Source organism: Crinia signifera, chromosome 12 (assembly GCF_055691185.1).
Source record: "Crinia signifera chromosome 12, ASM5569118v1, whole genome shotgun sequence".
NCBI lineage: Eukaryota > Metazoa > Chordata > Amphibia > Anura > Myobatrachidae > Crinia > Crinia signifera.
In genome coordinates this window covers 57578270-57594442 of record NC_139228.1, presented here as the reverse complement: position 1 = coordinate 57594442, position 16173 = coordinate 57578270, and the positions used below count along the sequence as shown (strand labels likewise).

General features: G+C 44.9%; 1 protein-coding gene across 5 annotated transcripts in view; it reads left to right on the top strand.

The window, feature by feature from the left end:
* The window catches only part of LOC146050549 (transcriptional repressor protein YY1-like), a 23694-nt gene extending 7521 nt beyond the window's left edge, over positions 1–16173 (top strand). The window contains exons 2-5 of one of the 5 annotated variants that reach the window (XM_083167611.1): positions 6661–6811; positions 11070–11130; positions 12244–12402; positions 15706–16173. In XM_083167611.1, coding sequence (XP_083023737.1) covers positions 6661–6811; positions 11070–11130; positions 12244–12402; positions 15706–15924 — 590 coding nt within the window. In that variant the 3' untranslated portion in view covers positions 15925–16173. Of the gene's footprint in view, positions 1–6648; positions 6812–11069; positions 11131–12243; positions 12403–14038; positions 15409–15705 lie in introns of those variants that run through there. The other 4 variants (XM_083167610.1, XM_083167614.1, XM_083167613.1 and 1 more) reach the window with 4 other exon arrangements.

The window sequence follows — 16173 nt, the reverse complement described above, 5'->3', positions numbered from 1 at the left end:
CAACAACTGTTGGGCACCCTGGTGGATCGTCTTCCTAATGCGGTAGCACCCCCTGTAGTACAGCCCCCCCCTCCATGGGTGGATGCTCTGTCGACCACGGTGCAGACCTTGCAGCAGACTACGGCAGCTATGCAGAAGCTACTGCCACATGCGGCACAACCCAGTAGATCCTTGATAAATCCGTTACTACCGGTAACCAGGGATGGTTCTGTTGACTCAGACGATGGCGGGGATGACCCCGATAATGCAGATCCTGATACTGCGGATGACATCATACCTGATGACGATCAGGACGACCCTATGCCTACTGATACTCCCGCTTCTCAGGCTGAGACCCCTGACATAGCAGGCCTTATTTATGCTATCCGGGAGGTTCTTCTGTCAGATGCAGATGAACCTGAACCCACAGCCAAGACCAGGGACGTCTTTAAAAAGCAAAAGGTAGTTAAAGCCCAGTTCCCTCATTCTGATCATTTATCAGAAATCAGGAGAGATCAATGGGAGGCGTTGGGGAAAAGAGCCAACATATCTAAAAAGATGTTGGCTAGATACCCGCTCCCTCCAGAGGACTGTACTCCATGGGAAATCCCTCCCACAGTGGACGCGCACGTGTCCAGACTGGTTAAACCGTCAGTACTCCCGGTAGCTTCAGGGTCAGCCCTGAAGGACCAGACAGATAGGCGTCTGGAAAACGCTCTTAAGGCAGCTTTTTCTTATACAGGGGCAGTTCAGAGGCCTACAATTGCGGCCACTTGGGCGGCAAAGGCCATTTCTCCTTGGTTACAAGTGATAGAGGATGAGTTGGCCCCAGTTGCATCGGAGGATGCAAGGCTGTGTATGCAACACATCAAACATGCAGCAACATATATTATGGATGCTATGTCGGACGCAGGCACTCTAGCTGCCAGGGCCTCCGCCAGTTCAGTGCTAGCACGCCGGATTATCTGGCTTCGGTCATGGAAGGCGGACCTAGAATCCAAAAGGACTCTGGAACTCTTACCTTTTAAAGGGGAAAACCTGTTTGGGGAGGAATTAAATAAAATTGTGGCTTCCCTGGCGTCAGCTAAGACAGCCTGCCTCCCTACGGCTCTACCGCAAAGGCCTAGGACCCAGTCCTTTCGGCCCTTTCGCCCTCAAGGCAAGGCCAGAGGACAGTCCTATACCAGACCCTCCCCCGCTCATAAGGCTGGCAAACCCAAGCCCAAGCAGCCTTGGGCCGCCAGACAGGCCCCTCCCAAGGCCGACAAGCCTTCCGCATGACGAGGCCAGCCTCCCACAGGCGGACCCCCAAGTGGGAGGCAGACTCCTGTACTTCGCTCACCAGTGGCTATCCTCCACAAAGGATGCCTGGGTGAGGGAGGTAGTGTCGCAGGGGTACGCCATATCCTTCTCAAAGCCCCCCCCAAGACGGTTCTTCTGCACAGGTCTCCCAAGGGACCCTTGCAAAGCAGAACACATGAGGGTCATCCTACGGACCTTACTTCGGTCGCAGGTCATTGTTCCCGTGCCAGGGCACCAGAGAGGCCTCGGCTTCTACTCAACCCTGTTTCTGGTGCCAAAACCAAATGGTACGTTCCGCCCCATTCTAAACCTCAAAGCCCTAAACAAGGTGGTAAAAGTCACAAAGTTCAGGATGGAGACCTTGAGGACCATCATCTTGGCCCTAGAGGAGGGGGACTTCATGGTCTCTCTAGATATCAGAGACGCATATCTCCACATCCCCATCCTACCGGCTCACCAGAAGTATCTGCGCTTTGCTATTCTGAGGAGCCACTACCAGTTTCAGGCCCTCCCATTCGGCCTAGCAACGGCGCCAAGGATCTTTACAAAAGTGATGGCTATAATGGCAGAACTTCTACACAAGCAGGGGATCAGGGTCTTCCCCTACTTGGACGACCTGTTGATTGTAGCCAAGTCACCAGAGGTCCTAACATCCCACTTGCAGATAACGATCTCCGTGTTGCAGGCTCACGGGTGGCTCCTCAACTGGGAGAAATCTTCCATGATCCCCTCCCAGAGAATGTTGCATCTGGGAGCTTTACTGGACACCAGAGCCCTGCGTCTGTTTCTTCCAAACGACAAGGCCAGGGACTTAATACAGAGAATCCAGATCTTTGCTCAGAAACCAAGAGTATCGGTTCACTGGGCCATGAAAATATTGGGGAGGATGGTGTCTACATTCGACATGGTCGAATGGGCCCAGTTCCACTCCCGTCCGCTCCAGGGCCTGGTCCTGGCAAAATGGGATGGCCTACCACAACACGTCAAGTCGACGTTTCTCACTCTAACACAGGAGGTCAAAGACTCGCTCCTGTGGTGGGAACAGATGGACCACCTAAACCAGGGGAGACTATTCTGGTTCAGAGAATGGATAGTACTAACCTCAGACGCCAGCCTGCGAGGCTGGGGGGCAGTAGTAGGATCCCGGTCCTTGCAAGGCGTCTGGACCGAACCAGAATCTCGATTATCCATCAATGTCTTAGAGATTCGAGCAGCCTACAATGCCCTTCTTCAGTCTCAGGATCTGTTACAGGGGAAACCAGTTCAGATCAGGTCGGACAACGCCACGGCGGTGGCATACATAAACCGCCAGGGAGGAACACGAAGTGTCGCCGCTCTCCGGGAGGTCTCCAGGATCCTCACCTGGTCAGAGGAACATCTCCTAGCCCTGTCGGCAGTCTTCATCCCAGGAGTCCTGAACTGGGAAGCGGACTTCCTGAGCCGACAGGATATCCACCCGGGAGAGTGGTCCCTACACCCGGAGGTGTTTGTCAGCCTGACACAAGTCTGGGGCACGCCAGACGTAGACCTCATGGCGTCCAGACACAACTTCAAGGTCCCATGCTTCGGGGCAAGGACCAGGGACCCTCAGGCCTACTTCACGGATGCTCTGTCCGTACCGTGGAAGTTCCACCTCCCATACGCGTTCCCTCCGATAAACATGATCCCCAGGGTGATCAGAAAGTTCAGGCAAGAAGGAGGAACCCTCCTTCTCATCGCACCAGACTGGCCACGCAGACACTGGTACGTGGACCTACAACAACTGTCACACCAGCCCCCCTGGCCATTGCCTCTTCGTCAAGATCTGTTGAGTCAGGGGCCATGTCTTCACCCAGACCCTCAGCGCCTGTCTTTGACGGCGTGGCTCTTGAAATGGCCCTATTAAAGAGCAAGGGCTTTTCTGAAAAGGTGGCTAAGACAATGATCCAGGCTCGCAAGCCAGCATCTTCAAAGATATACTACCGGACTTGGCATTCCTTTTTTTCTTGGTGTAATTCTAATAAATATGATCCCAAGATTTTCAAAACAGCCAGGATATTGGCCTTCCTTCAAAATGGATTGGACTTAGGTCTTAGATTGGCTTCCCTGAAGGTCCAAATCTCAGCCCTTTCAGTATGGTTTCAGAGAAAAATTGCATTCTTACCTGACATTCGCACATTTTTACAGGGAGTGGTACACATACAGCCTCCCTTTGTCCCTCCCACGAACCCGTGGGATTTATCTTTAGTGCTTCAAGCTTTAACCAAACCACCGTTTGAACCACTTTCATCAGTGGAGCTTAAATGGCTGACAGTCAAAACTGTCTTCCTCCTGGCCATTGCCTCCGCACGCAGAGTGTCGGATCTATCCGCACTATCGTGTAAATCACCCTTCCTAGTGTTCCACAGTGACAGGGCAGTGTTACGGACAAAGTCTTCCCACCTACCCAAGGTTGTGACAAAATTCCATGTCAACCAGGAAATCGTGGTACCTGCATTCACCTCAGATGACCTTTCATCTGATGAAAAGCTGCTTGATGTGGTCAGAGCTCTGACCATCTATATCGACCGCACTAAATCGGTCAGGAAATCAGAGTCCCTCTTTGTGTTATATGGCTTTCACAAGAAGGGTTGGCCAGCGGGTAAACAAACTATTGCCCGCTGGATCCGCATGGCTATACACCAGGCATATCTTCTGTCTAACAGGCCCATTCCGGTTGCTATCAAGGCACACTCTACTAGAGCGGTTGGTCCTTCATGGGCAGCAAGCAGGGGTGCTTCTGCCGAACAGCTGTGCAAGGCTGCAACGTGGTCATCCGTTCAGACATTTATTAAGTTCTACGCCTTTGACACGTTCGCCTCCCAGGATGCCTCCTTCGGTCGTCGGGTTCTGTTAACTCCTCAGACAAATTCCCTCCCTTAATTACGGCTTGTGACATCCCCGATGTCCCCTGTGGGACCCATGGACCCTGACAAGGAAAAGGAGAGTTATGGTAGACTTACCTTTGTTAACTCCCTTTCCTTGAAGTCCATGGGAACCACAGGGCGCCCACCCTTTTAAATTTGCCACTGAGGTTCACCTTTACGTGATGTTCTGATACTGTGACCCGTTCTGACCATTCCATATTCATGCTATGTATGTATGAGTTCTGGGCATATGTGTTCTCTGTCCTCTTCTCTTCTCCGCTTCCTGCTCTCGGCTTGTTACCAAAAACTGGCGGCAGTAGCCTGGAGGCGGGGTTGTAGGGGAGAGGGCCCGGGCATGCTGGGTAAAATCTTTAAGAGCTTCGCTGATTGGTGCCTCGGACCCCCTGGATCCGCCTACAACCCCCGATGTCCCCTGTGGTTCCCATGGACTTCAAGGAAAGGGAGTTAACAAAGGTAAGTCTACCATAACTCTCCTTTTACATTGAATTGCTCCAAGAGGGCCGATTAATTACAGCAGTGCTCTAATCCATTAAATCCCCCTTGATTTTCATTGAATTATTCAGTCAGTGCGGTCTCTTTGGAGTGTTTGGCATGAAAGCCGGACTGTGAAGGGTGTCTAATGGGTCAATGGAAGAGGGTGTATGTGAGGTTCTTAGGACATTTGCAGGGAGATGAGATGGTCCGGTGAGCTGAGGGAGAATAATTGCAGTTTCCAAGGGGTCAGAACAACAGAATCAGTATGTCGTACAGTGTGTATGCGCTATGTCACTAACGATGCACATTCCCGCTGGTTACCGGCGACCTCCTCTGTCACCGGTACATGCAGGACGATTGAGGGCCTCCTCACTAGCGAGAGCCATGCTGCCCCCCTCCCTACGCTGCTTGTTGTGGCTGGTATATATACAGTATGTATGCATTTGCCGATGCCGAAACCGCACTGTATCCCATTGAGCTAGATGTCGCTGTGCTAAGTGCCAGACTTACTGCTGATACGCCATACTCGACCAGCTCACATGAAGGGTGCCAGCTAAGATCTGTAATCAATGCAGCCTCAATCATCCAAAACAATTGTATTGGTTCCTGGGCACTTTACGGGAGCTAAAGCTGATAACACACGTCACATTCTCATCCAGTCCAGCCTACCAGTCACTGATGTGGGTGTGTCTGACGCCTATAGAGTCCTGGGCTTTCCCCAAGCTCTCCGGTTAATGTGCGTAGATGCCGTGCACATGCCTCTACCCATCTTCCCATTTATCAGATCTATTTACGGAATGTTGGTTAAATCCAAATAGGAAATGCCAAATCTTCCATGCATCTGTTAGCACATTCCTATAGCTCACTTAAGGTGCCCACACACTAGAAAGATGTGCGCATAAATTAGCCTTCAAGTCTTTTGCCTGTCCTGGACAAAAGATTTCAGGCAAGCGCACATCTTTACCAAAGATTTTTCTTAAGATCCTGTGTGCGCTCCTATGGATCTTTTGTTAAATCTTCTGGTCTTTTATGCAGCAAGTAAGATCAGAGAATTTGGCAAGGGATCCACGGACCAAAATCGTCTGATTTTCGACTAATTATCGGTAAACATCGGACAATATATCGGCCGATTTATCGGAAATCGGCCAAAAAATCGTTCTAGTGTGGGGGCACCTTTACTCAGAGCCAGTGCTCTTCCCATTCCAGAAATGGCCCCTGTAAAGGAGGGTTCAGGCCAAAAGCTTGCGTGGATTTCTTCCAGGTGCTTTAGTTTCCTTCCATAATCCCAACATATAATGCTAGTACAATTGGCTTGGTAGATTGTCTTTTATTTGGATGAATGGAATGATTGATTTGAAATGTGATTGTAATAGCCACGTATATGAGGTGATGCATTGGTGGATTTTGTATTAAAGGGCACTTTTGGCCTGTACAGATTATTATTATTATTATTATTATTACATTTTATTTATAAGGTGCCACAAGTGGGTCACAGCTCTGTATATTATATAAAATATTTGTTTATTGATAACTTCCCTCCAGGAGTCTTCACAGATCTCAGCTCAGTACAAATTTGTTTGGTAAATGGGCAAAACCATATGCGCTGCAGGTGGGGCAGTTGTAACATGTATAGAGAGGGTTAGATTTGTGTCAGTTATTCTGTTTCTGTGCATGGTAAATACTGGCTGCATTATTTTTACACTGCAATTTAGATTTCAGTTACAACACACCCCACCCAAATTTAACTCTCTCTATACATGCTAGATCTGCCCCACCTGCAGTGCACATGGTTTTGCCCATTTTCCAAACAAACTTGTACTGAGCTCAGATCTGAATATGGCCCATAGGGAGAATCTGTGGCCGGCGCTTATTAACATTGTATTCTCTTCATTGAGAAATGACCCCTACACCTTAGCATCACCACTTGACAATTAGAGATGTATGTTATTTGTGACTTTAAAAGAACTTGACTTGCTATTTTTTCCAGATGACAAAAAAGATATTGACCATGAAACGGTGGTTGAAGAGCAGATTATCGGTGAAAACTCTCCACCCGACTACTCGGAATACATGACCGGAAAGAAACTGCCCCCAGGAGGTATACCGGGCATCGACCTGTCTGATCCCAAGCAACTGGCTGAGTTTGCAAGGTAATAACTATTGTAGAATTCTAATTGTTTAGAGGGAGAATACAGCTGTAGTCATTCTGTCTGGACACGTTGGGCTGGTAGCCTAGAACGTACGCCCGGAGCAGATCAGTTATAGGCCCCTTCCTATGCGTGGTAAATTAGCTGGAAGTGCACGATAACTTGGGTTAAGTGCCCATTTAAGAAGGGCACTTTCAGTGCATTTCTATTCAAACAGAAGCGCACAGTAAGTGCAACCTGCATCCTTATCGAATACAGGGGGTTATTTTGGTTCATGTTACTTGTGCAGAGAGAATTAGATTTGGAGTGGGGGGGGGGATTTACTTCAAAGTGAGATCTATATTGCAGTGTAAAAATAAAGCAGCCAGTATTTACCCTGCACAGAAACAAAATAACTCGCCCACATCTAATTCTCTCTGCACATTTTACATCTGCCCCCCTGCAGTGCACATGGTTTTGTCCATCTAAGAAGGAATTTGTCAGAGTGAATTAGAATAAGTCCCACAGTCTGTGGAGATTAATATTATAAGTCCATTGCACTTTTTTCTTCTTTTTTTTTACATTTTCAAAAGTATTTTTTAATAGTGAAAGAAAATAATGTGAGCACATAAACCTGTAAACTTTCACTTAGTGTAATTTTCAGAGTGGCCTGTATGGTGTGCTCATTTCCTATGTATAATACGGTAGTTATCCTTTTATTTAATACATTGAACACCTACTACAGCTGTGGAACACACCTTCAAGTATGCAGTCATGTTATGTATACGTGTGAGAGGTATTAGGTAGTTGGTCAGACCAGATTTACAACCTTTGATATATTTTTTTTTTTTCCTAATCGCTCACACTCTAAAGCCACAAATGCCCACATGCAATGGTGGGAATTCAATCAACATTAGGGGCAGATCTTTTGTTTCTCAACACTGGGATGGGTTGAACTTAATGCATGCGCTAAGCCATTGGCAATTCTCACCTTTCCCTTTAGATCAGGGCTTGACAAATTTCTTTAAAATCTAGGACGTTTGGGTTAACCCTTTACAGGGTTGGGTATATACCCGCACAACCTTATTCAAGATTTTGGTCCAAAAATATGGAAAAAGAGACCCCCAGATATTGAATCCACAGCGTGGGGGGTGCAGTTCCCTACAGAGACAGATTTTAAAAGAAGAGGAGAAAGGCTGTATAGGGGAACGCACAAATTATTAAAACGTAACTTTTATTTGGTATGTATTAAGATGCCCTATATCCACATCGAGGGCACTTCATGAATAGCTCCTACATTTTCATCCTGGCTCCTAGATTTTAAAAGAAGAGGAGAAAGGCTGTATAGGGGAACGCACAAATTATTAAAACGTAACTTTTATTTGGTATGTATTAAGATGCCCTATATCCACATCGAGGGCACTTCATGAATAGCGAAAATAATGAAGAGGTTAAAAAATTACATATATTACACAGACAAAGTAAGTGATGGAAGGATAAAGAGTTTGTGTGTTAAAAACACATTTGTTAGTTAGGGAGCGATGTTATAGGATAGACTTAAGGATAGATGAGATCCTTTATTTGAGGATCAGTTCATTAAGCCATATATTTGGCAAATAACAATGGAGAAGTATATATTGACAATGGGTGGTTTATATTGCAGTCAGGACCAAAATTGTCCACTTGTGATGGGTAAGTCACTCTCACTGGTTACCCAATCACAGGTGGTGGCAAATTAGTGTATTTCGTGTGTTTGTACTTGTAGATGGACACTTCTTGTGAAGGGTGACCCCCTCTCACTGGTTCACCCCTCACAAAGGAGGCGGGTTAGAATAACACTCCTCAAATATTCGGAGGTGTTTATATTAAATTCTCTGTCGGGTAGTACTTAATTGCAGTACCCCGTTAGTGCCTTTTATGATTTTAATACACAGAAAAGAGAAGAATTTTCCCACACAATTGCCACCAATAGTAATGTATCACCACACTAGTATCTAGTGTTGTTTTTAGGTATGTCACTCTCACTGGCATTACCTATTAACACTGATAATTGGGTTATGTTACCCTGGAAGTGATAGCAGTAATGCCACTCTCACTGGCATTTCCTGCTAGTCCCAATAATCATGTACAGTATGATAATATACCAGTGTAGAAACACTAGAAATTATTGCACAGTTCAGTGTGAAATTCCTATATTACAGCAATTCAAGTGGTATTATTTACTGGCTTAGATTGCCCTCTAGTGGTTAAACCACATGAATTGTAGGCACACTACTGTTGCAACATTCACTGGCCTTGAAAAAGCTTAATAGCGAAACGCTGCGTCGGCATCTGTCAGAATAGGGACAAGTCCTCTCAGCTTACCTTATAATTGTTATAGGTAGAAATGAAATGTATTGCATGAGATAGGACGTGGATAGAGTTATGAGAAATAGAAGATATTGCAGCAGAAAATGTATCCAGTACACTTGTTAAATACAATGTTGCAACAGTAGTGTGCCTACAATTCATGTGGTTTAACCACTAGAGGGCAATCTAAGCCAGTAAATAATACCACTTGAATTGCTGTAATATAGGAATTTCACACTGAACTGTGCAATAATTTCTAGTGTTTCTACACTGGTATATTATCATACTGTACATGATTATTGGGACTAGCAGGAAATGCCAGTGAGAGTGGCATTACTGCTATCACTTCCAGGGTAACATAACCCAATTATCAGTGTTAATAGGTAATGCCAGTGAGAGTGACATACCTAAAAACAACACTAGATACTAGTGTGGTGATACATTACTATTGGTGGCAATTGTGTGGGAAAATTCTTCTCTTTTCTGTGTATTAAAATCATAAAAGGCACTAACGGGGTACTGCAATTAAGTACTACCCGACAGAGAATTTAATATAAACACCTCCGAATATTTGAGGAGTGTTATTCTAACCCGCCTCCTTTGTGAGGGGTGAACCAGTGAGAGGGGGTCACCCTTCACAAGAAGTGTCCATCTACAAGTACAAACACACGAAATACACTAATTTGCCACCACCTGTGATTGGGTAACCAGTGAGAGTGACTTACCCATCACAAGTGGACAATTTTGGTCCTGACTGCAATATAAACCACCCATTGTCAATATATACTTCTCCATTGTTATTTGCCAAATATATGGCTTAATGAACTGATCCTCAAATAAAGGATCTCATCTATCCTTAAGTCTATCCTATAACATCGCTCCCTAACTAACAAATGTGTTTTTAACACACAAACTCTTTATCCTTCCATCACTTACTTTGTCTGTGTAATATATGTAATTTTTTAACCTCTTCATTATTTTCGCTATTCATGAAGTGCCCTCGATGTGGATATAGGGCATCTTAATACATACCAAATAAAAGTTACGTTTTAATAATTTGTGCGTTCCCCTATACAGCCTTTCTCCTCTTCTTTTAAAATCTAGGAGCCAGGATGAAAATGTAGGAGCTAGATAAACGAATAGGGTTAGTGCGCGCCTAAGGTGCGCCCCTAAAAAAACCCGTCTATTACATATACCATGGGCCGTAATGACCATTACACCAAATATTGTCATGCTCATTACATATAATACCACATGCCGTAATTACATATTATGCCACATAAGCTCTGCTTATACCTACATGCTCGTTGCTATGGGTTTCATGCTTGACGCCAGGGGGTTAACATACTCATTTCCAATGGGGTTAAGATGCTCTGCCAAGGGCCAATATGCTTGTTGCTCTGGGGTTACCATGTTCTGTCAGGGATTAACCTGCTCGATGCCAAGGGGTTAAACTGCTTGTTGCCAAGGGGTTAAACTGCTTGTTGCCATGCCATAGTCTGACAGCAGGTGGGGGTTAGTGGCAGTGGCCAGTTACACCCGGAGCTGCTGCTGCGGTGTCCGGGGGAGGCCAGGCTCTGACAGCGGCAGCCAGGTGCATATCCACCCGGAGGAGGAGCTGGAGCTGCCTCTGTGTGCAGGGGAGACTGGGCTCTGACAGCGCCGGCAGCCGGAGTTGCTGCTGCGGTACCGCGATGCCGGCTCTATCGGACAAATAGCCGCGGCGGACCTGCTCTGCCATGCACCTGGCCATGACCAGATTCTGCTTCCTCCCCACAAAAATCTGGTCGCCAGGAAGCAGAATCTGGTCGCCGTGGCAACCTGTCGCCCGGGGTTTGTCGAGCCCTGCTTTAGATTGTATCACGTATTCGGACCCTTGTCTTGGCGGGTGTCTATTGTACATTGGTCACACCCGCTTTGTGCTTTTTCTTAGAATGAAACCTCGAAAGATCAAAGAAGATGACGCTCCGAGAACGATTGCCTGCCCTCACAAGGTGAGTGTCTGTCTGGCTCGGGCATCGCCATTCTTGTATGGGGTACCCATATACATTTTCAGTATGATGTAATCGCCAGGTCTCCATTTTCCCATTCTTACTGCGAATATATGTTGGTTGAATCCATTGGTGCCAAGTTTTAATTGTGGCTCCAGTTGCGGCCTCCATTACTATTTATGTGCCACAAACCACTGCGCAAACTGCTAATATGCACCCAAACAGGGTAACAATTGAATTGTTTAGGTGCCCAGCAAGGGTGCTGCAAACAATTCATTTACCCCGCACTGGGTCAAAACGGGTGTAATGGCTGGTAAACCTGACTGCTCTTTAGCAGGGCATCTGTGTGTAAGGGAACAAATTCTGAGCCTTTACCCGCTCTCCCGGCACTGAGATTGCGGAGAGAGACTTATCTATAGGCTGCTATTAGCCAATCAGGTTTTACTGATCCATTATCGACCTTCTAGAAGATAATAGTAAGTATCTGTTTGTTTGCCATAAGCAGCATCTCAACTTTAGTAAATGCCTGGCGGCAGGCGTCTGGGACAGTGCAGTCAGTTGGGGGTTTCTTACACTGACATCCTGCATTAAACACAGATAGGACATGACGGGGTACAGCCCAAATTCCTTTAAATGTCTTAATTGCAGCAATGGGAGAAGACTGGGCGTCCTTCAGCACTGACTTCTGCTTAGACATTGGCCCTTATTCTGGTTCACTCGCAAAGGAAAATTTATTTCTCAAATAAACAAAACCATGTGCACTGCAGGTGGGGCAGATGTAAAGTGCAGAGAGATTTAGATTTGGGTGAGTTATTTTTGCTGTGCAGGGAAAATACTGACTGATTTATTTTTACACTGCATTATAGATCTCGCTTTGAAGTAAAACCTCACTGAAATCTAGTTTTCTCTGCACACATTACATCTGCCCCACCTGCAGTGCACATGGTTTTGTCCATTTGAGAAGGAATGTGCCTTTGCGAGTGAACCAGAATAAGGGGCATTGGCCTTATAGCAAATAATCTTAGTTTTTTCTTTGTGGTCCCATCTGTATAAGGTAGTACAAACTGACCACCCATACGCTCCTTGTAACCATGAACTGCTTGTTTTGTCTTTCAGGGATGTACCAAGATGTTCAGGGATAACTCTGCAATGCGGAAACACTTACACACACATGGTCCACGGGTACACGTATGTGCGGAATGTGGAAAAGCCTTTGTTGAAAGCTCAAAACTTAAGAGACATCAGCTAGTTCATACTGGCGAGAAGCCATTTCAGGTATGTATCCGTCCCTGCGCTGCCTCGTGCCTCATGTCTCACCCTCATGTGGTTTTCTAATGTCCATATTTAGCGCATTGATGTACTAAGGTGCATTGGGGTGTACTGCGGCCACTGCATTAGGATTGTATAGATGCGGTGCTTGGGTTGGGACAGTTTTCCCCCCTTCCATCATTTTTATTACCTAGGGATTAAATCAAATAAACTGCCATTGATTTACAGACGTAGCAGAAAATCTTCCATTGTGACCCTAGCAGCATTTGGGCTGCTTACAGGGGACAGTAGAAGTGTAATACTCATCCTCAGGGACCTTTGTTGGTGATGTCACTGGTGTAAAAATCCCAGCAACTGCATTTTATTGGTTTTGTAGTATCGCGTTTTATCCCAGCAACTGCATTTTATTGGTTTTGTAGTATCGCGTTTTATCCCAGCAACTGCATTTTATTGGTTTTGTAGTATCGCGTTTTTGTGGAAACGCCATTCGTTTCCCTTCCTGCATCGTTCTTCATCCTTGAACGATTTGGTATCTAAGCTGCGCTGCTGGTAAAACCCTTGTTATGTATGGTCATGATACACCTACCACGGTCACACTGTGGCTCAGTGGCCTTTAGCGCTTGCCCAGTGGGTGCCATTAGACACGCTTGTGTGAGGATTTATGTCTGCGTAGAAAAGTGATATTGAGACTTTAATGTTTGGCGGTTACTTCATGTAGTGTGGTGGCTAAGCTTGAGTTCCATATAGAGCCAGCCAACACTTTGGCGGGAGGCTTTCTCATTTATGTAGGTCTTGTGCTGGGAGATAACAGAAGTATCTCAGTGAGATGACATTGAACAAATGTGACACTTCTCGCTCATCTTCCTCCTCATCCTTAACATCGTCTTGACTTCCAAAAGTAGCATTGTAGGTCTCTACATGGCCAGGTGCTACTGTAATAAAGAGTTACAGGGAAACTTATTACTACTACACTGGGATTATACATGCTTATTGCCGCCCACAGAGCTGATGGTATCGGAGCTTTCAGGCCCCGATTACAATCCAGCACTGGATGCCTTCACCTGACACGAAGACACATGAAAAATGGAGTGGAGAAACTTTTAGCATAGGGCTATTTGGCATCATCTTGTGGCCCATTACCTGATTCTGCTGGGTGATCTTTTACTGTTCCAGGAGTTAGTGAAATGGTCTATTGGCTTTATATAGTGAACACTGCAGTTTTGAGGATACCATGTGTGCATGCGCATGTTTCCCATCTACAATGTGATTGGAGACCAGATTGCTTCTATTGATTTTGCAAGCATCCCCCCCTTCCATCCCCTTTTTGTCCTACACTTGTCTTTATTAATGGTACTAATGTCGTATTACTTTTTTTCTGCCTTTTAGAAATTGTGCTTGATTTTTAATTCTGGGCCCAGATATGATTGTACAATCTTTGTATTCTTTCTTGTCTACGTTGTTGTGTTGAACAAATGAGAATGCGAGCAGGCCATTGTCATTTCGTTCCTGGCTTTAGGACTCGCGGTAACTGAGCTGTGATCTCTCCCGTATTTATACCGAGACTTAGGTGTAGGTGACAGGTTTCACGTTGCGATGACCCATACAGGTGTGTAATGGCTTCTTGTACTGTCTTGTGTTCCAGTGTACATTTGAAGGCTGCGGAAAGCGATTCTCATTGGACTTCAATTTGCGCACTCACGTGCGAATTCACACCGGGGACCGGCCCTATGTTTGTCCTTTCGATGGCTGTAATAAGAAATTTGCTCAGTCAACCAACCTGAAATCTCATATTTTAACACACGCTAAAGCCAAAAACAACCAGTAACAATGCACACATGGAAGGACGTCTCGCCCCAAGTGGCATCTTTATAGGCGTATGATGACAATATGCCGGCCCTTTGTATATGGTTTCCACGAATACATTTTAAAAGAAGCCTACTCCTCGAAGAGACCTGTTTTTGATAAAGTACTGTAGTACGCAATGGAGGGGAAACACAATTACAAGTCCGTGCTGAAGATGCTCTTTTACCCCCGTTATCCAGTTTTCAAGTGTTTTTTGTTAAGTGTATACCCCCCACCCTCCTCCCCTTCGCAGCAACATCCCCGCAGGAGAGACCGGGTGTTACAGCAAGACTTCCCGTCACCAAGTCTGACATCTGAAGTTTCCACACTTACATACAGACGCTCACCTCTTCTGGAAGATTTTTTTAATTTGATTTTTTTTTATTTCCAAGTGTGCATATTGTACACTTATTTTTTTTTTGGGGGGGGGAGGGGGGGTTATGCTGAGTAATGCTATGTGAATCATTTTGGAGGGTGATAACTTTTTGCTTGCAGTAGATTTTCTTTAAAAGAATGGACAGTTACTGTACTAAATGCATACTTCAAAAGTATTTTTCATGTATAAAAAAAAATAAGAAGAAAAAAATTCAAAAACAAACCCGAAAAAATTGCAAAAGGAAAAAAAAAATCTTTATAATAGGTTTTGTTTGCTATCTTTTATTTTGGTTGTATTTTTTTTTTATTTGTACTTTTTTTTTTTTTTTTTATAGATGTTATCACACTTTGTATAACTGTACCGTATATAGCTGTAATGAAATCATGTAGCACCAAACAGTAGATGTGATTTAAGGTAGCGTTTATGAAACCCATTTTTAGTCCCTCTGTTTTTTATTTTGAGGAAGGGGGAGGGATACGCAATATCCGGATTTATTTTTATTTTTTTTAATTTGCCTAGGTCATTTGGATAAATTGGTGCTTGGTTGTAGAATGTAATTTATAGACCCTACTGTTGTGTTTTTAATCGCTCGCCTGTGTCCGGCGGTGACGGGCTGATAAATTGTCATATGATTGGCCTGGAAAAAACAAGTAACATCCCCCTATCCATACAGCTCTCAAAACTGGTCTGACCCAATGACTTCCCTTCTTGGGTTCTGCTCAGTTACCTACAATTTGGGCTTTTGGGATCACCCGGCTCTTTTTTAAAATTTGTACCCTTCATTTGTTTTTTTTGTTTTTTAAAGAATTGATGACTTTTATCTGAAGCTGATATAGTGTCCAGATAGCCCGGCACTGCCTGCATTTCACAATATGGTAGTTAATGACATGTGTGTTTTATAACACAAACTTGTGTTTATCCACTGTTCTGTATGATGGTATGTGAGTGTCTGCTAACTACGGCTGGTGGGGTCCTAGATACCAGCCTGGCTAGAGTTGTGTATGATTTAATTTTTTTAAATGGTGGGGGAATTTTTTTTTTATTTCTTGTGTTTTTTTTTTTTTTGTTTTTTTTTACGTTCTGTTTTCCAGGGAGCAGCTGCATGGAGAGAGCTGCATGAAGCTGTACCTCCTCCTCTCCTCAAATCTTGCGTTTTCACCGAAAAATCTTTCTACAGTTTGGAGAGCGTTTTTTATCCAGCATGCACCCTGCTGCCTGGGTACTTGGTTTGTTCTGCAATGTTGGTCATGAAAGTTTCCTACCTGTGTGACTCGGACACCAGGCATACTTTTTGTATTTTAATACTGTAAATACATTTATTTCCCAAAATAATTTCAGTTTGTATATACATTTCATTTTTTATTTTACGTAAACGTTTGCAGGAGGATGATTGCTCACTCGTTGCCGAATCTTCCTCTTCCGATGCTGTTTTTTTGCTGGCACTTCATCCTCCGTTGGCTTTTGCAGAGCTGGGAGTTTAATTAAATGTGGATAAAGATGTCTACTGCCCAATCACACAAGCTGCATAAACTTAAACCATTTGGTTTATTTTATCTCGA